The sequence below is a fragment of the Mus pahari genome, chromosome 8 (assembly GCF_900095145.1).
Source record: "Mus pahari chromosome 8, PAHARI_EIJ_v1.1, whole genome shotgun sequence".
Classification (NCBI taxonomy): domain Eukaryota; kingdom Metazoa; phylum Chordata; class Mammalia; order Rodentia; family Muridae; genus Mus; species Mus pahari.
This window is the reverse complement of record NC_034597.1, coordinates 38,541,965-38,548,473: the sequence shown is the minus strand read 5'-3', so window position 1 is coordinate 38,548,473 and position 6,509 is coordinate 38,541,965. Positions and strand designations below refer to the sequence as shown.

Below are 6,509 nucleotides of genomic sequence, written 5' to 3'. Positions count from 1 at the left end.
AGCACAGGATGAGGTAAGCACAGGATGAGGTAAGCACAGAATGAGATAAGCACAGGATGAGGTAAGCACAGGATGAGGTAAACACAGGATGAGGTAAGCCACTAAGAATAAAGGAGCAGAGCTGGAGGCTGGAGAGGCAGCTTAGCAGTCAGAGCACTGCAAGACCCAGGTTTGCTCCCCAGCACCCACATGGATGCTCACAACCATCTCTAACTGCAGTCCCAGGGGATCCCATACCTTCTTCTGACCTCTTGGGGCACCAGGCACACATGTACACGGTGGACATACACACATGCATACAAAACACTCACATACATAAGATGAAATAAATAAGCCTAAAACGACAAAGAAAAGAGTGCCACTTTACTCTCTAAACTACTGGGTTTATACTAAGAGCCTTCTAGCAAGACCCCTGCCTTTCACTCATAACATATAAAACACTTCACACTTAAATAAGTCAAAGTGTCTTAACATGAATACCATCTGTACATAAAAGCAGAAATCTTAAGGTATCCTGTGCTTATTTTGGTGTTGACCAAAAGGACTAATCAGAGGAAACCAAAGAGCTAACAAGTCAAAACTCTGATTTATCCTACATGGAGCCATATTCAAGTTTAGAAGGACGTTCTGGCTAGTGTTTATGTCAAATCTGACACAAGGTTGGGTCATCTAAGAAAAAGAAATCTTAATCAAGTAACTGTCTCCAGATGACTGGCCTGTAGACACACTGGTGGGGCATTTTCGTGACTGGTGGTTTATGGGGAGGGTCCAGGGCAGTGCCATAAGGAGGCAGACAGAGCGAGGCATGGAAAGACGTTAGTAAGCAGCTTCCTCCATGGTCTCTGCTTCAGTTCCTGACTCCAGACCCCTCCCTTGAGTCCCTGCTCTGACTTCTCATCATGATAGACTACAAGCTCTAAGACGGCTCAATCGTTTCCTGGCCACGTGGACTTTGGTCATGGTGTCTGCCACATCAACAGAAACCCTGAGACAGAAGGGAACAGCAGACACGGAAGCAGCACAGTGAACACCCCAGTCAAATGAGCAGGCACCGTTCATGTCTGTAAAGGCAGACGGACCCAAGGAAGAAACTATCTTTTCAGAAGGCTACAAGTACCATCAAGACCAAAGGCAAGCCACAGGGAAAGAGGGCCACGGCCCTGCTCTTAACACCCCATTAGATGCTAATTCTCATGCAGTACCACTGCAGACAAAGCCAAGAGGTTTGGGGGTTTTTTGGTTTTGGTTTTGGTTTTTTTTGAGACAGGGTTTCTCTGTGTAGCCCTGGCTGTCCTGGAACTCACGCTGTAGATCAGTCTGGCCTTGAACTCAGAAATTCGCCTGCCTCTGCCTCCCAAGTGCTGGGATTAAAGGCATGTGCCACCATGCCCGGCTAAGCCATGAGGTTATTTACACCTAACAAATGTTGAAGAAATAAGATAATCTGAAAGGACAAAAATCTGTTTTTATTCGTCTGCTAGATGCCAAATAATCTTTCTCCCCCGACAGCAGAGAGAGGAAGTGCCCCAGTCCGCACAGATGCCTTCTTTACCTTGCTGGGCAGCCTCATGCTCTGCCGTCCTCTTCCTGATGTAGCTCTGAACTTCTTCCCACCGCCTCTCAGCTTCTTGCAGTTGAACCTTGATATTTAAAAAGCGAGAAAGGGAAAAATTAAAAATCAACCTCAGCAAGATTCAACTGTAAAAAAAGAGCCATTTCTCTGTCAGCCACGCCCATCATCTTCTCCAACACTCCAGGATATCAGCTCTGCGGACATTAGATCATGACAGACAGCTGCTCCTACAAACTTATCTGACCCACTGAGCTAGAAGCTATTTTTCATCATCAACCATTCTTAAGTCCCTAAGCTATTAAGAAACAAGACAGACCCTACTGCTAAATCTCAGTAAGAACCTAAAACTTTATGTATTTTAAAATATACATATTACAAAACACTAATTAGGACTATTAACTGTGATGCTGCTTATCACACTCCTTCATCCGTGTCAGCAGAAAATCCCCCAGGAACCCCAGTGGAAAAGGAATGACACTGACATCACTTTCACAAAGTACTGAACAAAATTTGAAAAAGAAAAAGAACAAAGTTATAAAACTGTGTGGGACTGGCCTCAAGGTATACTACATATCAGTGTGGATGAGGGGTCAACAGTAAGGTTGCCTATACCCCCTATAAATTGAACTATGTATTTTTAGAAAATCTTCCTCAGGAGGAGGAATGGGTAGCCATCATCCTTTAAACGTGTAAGTTTCCCAGTTCATGTAATGTGGGAGTGACTCTGCTCCTCCTCAGGCAGCCTGCGAATGCTACACATCTCATGAGAGTATGAGCGCCTCACCACACACCTGCCACTCTGGGTCTGAAAACACCAAGGGTTTGTACACCAAGGGCTCAGGTGCAAGCCCTGGAGGGGCACTTGGTGGAGATGTAATGCCAAGGCTGAGAGGGGGCTCTATCTGACTTGATGAAGTTATAGACGATAAAAGTAATGCTAAAGGTTCCTAAATGCTAAAGGTTTCTAAAATTATTTTTCCTTACATGTGTAGGCATATATAAAACACACACACACACACAATAATTCAACCCTTACTTGTTAATCATTTGGCTTCATTTTTCTTATCTCAGTCTGTAGCTTCAAACCTAGCCCTACAATCAATGTTCATCAAGACATAACTTTGAAAAGGCAGAGTCCTTAGAATGTGGGTCTAATTAAACTTCACACTAGATTTCTCAAACCTATACACACACACACACACACACGATGTCATGGAAGTGGGCATCGTAACATTTACAGGATGGTACAAAGAAGCAGGGAGGGTCACCTTGAGCTGGGTGGCAGCTTGCTCCGCATTCTTCTTCTGGACTCCCTCTTGCTGCAGCTTACCTGTCTTCTCGTTCAGCTCACTCACCAGCCTCCCACAGTCCTGGCGCAGTTTATTCAGCTCTGCGGACTGCCTGCAAACAGTGACTAGATTAGGGGTTTTGCATTGTTATACACATAAAGAACTCACAAGCACAACATAGTCTGTGTTAATTATGCTGAACTAGTAATGCCACTTACAGGCAAATGTAAAGGAACATGACTAAGTAGTAATATTGTTCCCGAAGGGTACTCTTAAATAATTCAAATGATGGCAAGCTCTAAAAACCACTATAGTGCTGAAAGGTTGACTAAGAGAGTAAGAGCTGTGCAAGCTAAAAAACCTTTGAGCCACCCCAACCTTCACAGTGGCAGGAGAGACCCAACTCCCAGAGCTGCTGTGTCCTCCATATACACTCCACAGAACAAAACAGGAAACACATATTGTGGCATATACACGATAATAATAGAATAAAATAATCTTAAATCACTATAAGATGTCAAGAAAAAAACGGATAACCAAATACTCAAAAGCATGAACAGACATGTTGCTACCACTAAACTGATCTAAAGAGTTCCTAATATGGATGCTAGAGAGACAGCTCAGCAGTTAAGAGAATGTGTTGCTTTTGCAGAAGGCCCATGTTTGGTCCTATTACCCACATGTGACTCATAACCATCCTTACTTCTAGTTATAAAGAATCTGACACCTTCTTCTGGCCTCCCAGGCATGTATGTGGTACACAGACATGCAGGCAAAATACTCAAGACACATAATATAAATCTTCCCAAAAACAACATCCTCCTAATACCATTGTAACTGGACTTGGCCTGCTATCCAAAGGGAGAGAACATTTTCAATTCTAATGAGGAAGCGTTTACTTCATTACTGCAAATAGTAACTAGTGCTTAATTTGTGAAAGACTATTAGTGTCTCTAAGTCCCCCATGAACCACCTGGACCCCTGGGATCACAAACTACTAGAGGTCAGGAGGGTCAAGACCATACATTTGAAAATCAGCATGGCAGGTGCTACTGAGAATAATGAAGTCTAAGCAGTGCTAGGCTGGAGGAGGGCAGCTTCAGTGCACGTGTGCTACTTCACTGGCAACCCTGATGCTCAAGGGGCTTGGCAGTCTGCACTACTCAGAAGAGCCAGCTCTTCACACAAAGAAAACAGTTGTTCCTGAAAAGTAACTCAAGATTCGAAGCCAATGGAGGAAGCAAAAGTCAAGCCAGTCACTACCCAGCACCTGCTCAGCACAGGGGCAAACAACCTGTCGGTCAGTGGGGAGCGAGGCGGGCGGCAGGGGACGTACTTGCTTTCCAGCTGGTTCGTAGTGTTACTGACGGCATCTCTCAGGATGCCGTTTTCCTGCTTCAAATGAGCTACCTCTGCTTCCATTTGTTCCTGAACTTGTTGAAACTATTTTAAAAATATAAAAGATTAGGAAACAAAGATCAGCAAAGTCACCTTTAAGAGAAATTGTACTATAATAAAAGAGTAAAAAGCATTAAGAAAATGAAATACAAACCATTTTTTCATGTCAACATGAAGAGACTTAAAAAATTGCTTATTAATAAATGCAAAGTACAAACCTAACAAGATCATTAGCTAAAGTACATCTGAGGTAAGATGTCAAACATACATCAAGTTTCAGAACTAAGATATGATTTGGGACTTATCAAACCCAACACAGAAGTCCTGTTCTGACCCCAGAATATGTCAATATTATATTAACAATACTTTTAAAGTTTTAAGTTGGATGAGGTGGCACATGCCTTTAATCCCAGCACATGGGAGGCAGACACAGGTAGAGCTCTGTGAATTTTAAGGCTGGCCTGCTCTACATAGCAAGTTACAGACCACCCAGGACAACAAATGGAGAACCCATACCTCCCAAATGTTTGGCTATCCAAAGTTTAAACATTATAAACATGCACAGACATTTATAAAGTTATAAATTACGCATAACTAAGAGGCACCATAAAATCTACTTGAAAAACATTGGCAACACTGGTTTTTTTTTTTTACTGTGCTAAGTAACATAACTTTATGTCATAAGTGACATGAAATGTCCCATCGAGCCACGATCTTCTTTACTCACATGTTTGCTGTGTGCTGTGTGAGCACACATGCATGTGTGCATGTGTTCAGAGGAAACATTATGCAATTAGTTCTCTCTCTACTACCTGAGTCCCAGGAACTGAACTCAAGTCATCAGGCTTGGCAGCAAGTTCACTGAGTCACATGGCTGGCACCACCTTTTTCATATGTACAAAGTTCAGTGGCATTAAACATATCCATTCTGCTACATAGCCATCATTAGCATTCATACACGATTCCTAACTATCTCATATTCACCCCTCGACCACTACAATCACTACTGTAACATTTCTTTGACTTCTAATTGTTTAATTTCAGAATTATAAAATCAGACAATAAAGAATACTAATTCTTACAGTCATATAAGGACTTGTCTTCCTTTACTACATAATTACTCCTTTATGAGAAACAAATACCTGTCGATAATCTTACTAACGATTCAGCTAACAAAAGAAGGTATGCATTTCCTCCTCACAGTCAGCTATTGGATGGAACACAGGGCCCCCAATGAAGGAGCTAGAGAAAGTACCCAAGGAGCTGAAGGGGTCTGCAGCCCTATACGAGGAACAACGATATGAACTAACCAGTACCCCCAGAGCTGTGTCTATAGTTGCATATGTAGCAGAGGATGGCCTAGTCGGCCATCAATGGGGGGGGAGGGGGGGGCCTTTGGTATTGCGAAGATTATATGCTCCAGTACAGGGGAATGCCAGAGCCAGGAAGCGGGGAGTAGGTGGGTTGGGGAGCAGGGCGGGGGGAGGGTATAGGGAGCTTTAGGGATAGCATTTGAAATGTAAATGAAGAAAATGTCTAATAAAAATTAAAAGAAAAAAAGGAAGTATGTATTTCTAGTTTCCACAGGATTCTATGAACTCCATATATAGATTTATACATCCTGACCTCTACAAGACATCAAGCAGAAGCAGAGTGAGTGCATCAGTTGACCTTTCACTTGAGGCTACTCTAACTTGTCTCCAATGTGTTGGAGAGATGGCCCACTGCTTAAGAGCAGGTGTTGCTCTAATAGAGGACCCAAGTCAATCCTCAGCACGACCTGGCGATTCGCGACCATTTGCAATTCCAGAGGTCCCACACAATCCTCTAACCTCTGAGGGCTCTAAGCATGCATGTGGTATACATACATAAATGTAGGCAAAGACTCAGACATCTAACATAAATGTTTTTAAAAATGTAAAAAAAGAACTTGTCCTAAAAAAACTGAACTCAGTTGAAGATCAGTTCTTGAATGTCTCAAATTGCTTGGGAACAAGAAGACTGAAGAAAACAAACACTAGAAACAGTGGACAGTGAGAACCTAGCAATGCCACTCTTTTCTGTTATTAGCGATATTTCTGTCAGAAACAATGAACTCTGTTAGGCGTAAAGAATAATTTTATTTTGGGGGCGTCAAGACAAGGTTTCTCACAGAGACAAAATTTAGAGCTAAGATGAAAGGATGGACTATCCAGAGACTACCCCATCCAAGAATCCATCCCATCATCAGCCACCAAACCCAGATACTA

General features: G+C 42.6%; 1 protein-coding gene across 31 annotated transcripts in view; it reads right to left on the bottom strand.

Annotated features, from left to right (window-relative positions):
- Positions 1–6,509, bottom strand: part of Ktn1 (kinectin 1) — an 89,845-nt gene that overhangs the window by 47,754 nt on the left and 35,582 nt on the right. For all 31 annotated transcript variants that reach the window (XM_029541888.1, XM_029541893.1, XM_029541887.1 and 28 more), the window contains exons 8-10: positions 4,199–4,305; positions 2,842–2,974; positions 1,553–1,640 (exon numbers count right to left, since the gene is read on the bottom strand). In XM_029541888.1, the coding sequence (XP_029397748.1) occupies positions 1,553–1,640; positions 2,842–2,974; positions 4,199–4,305 (328 nt within the window). The remainder of the gene's footprint in view (positions 1–1,552; positions 1,641–2,841; positions 2,975–4,198; positions 4,306–6,509) is intronic.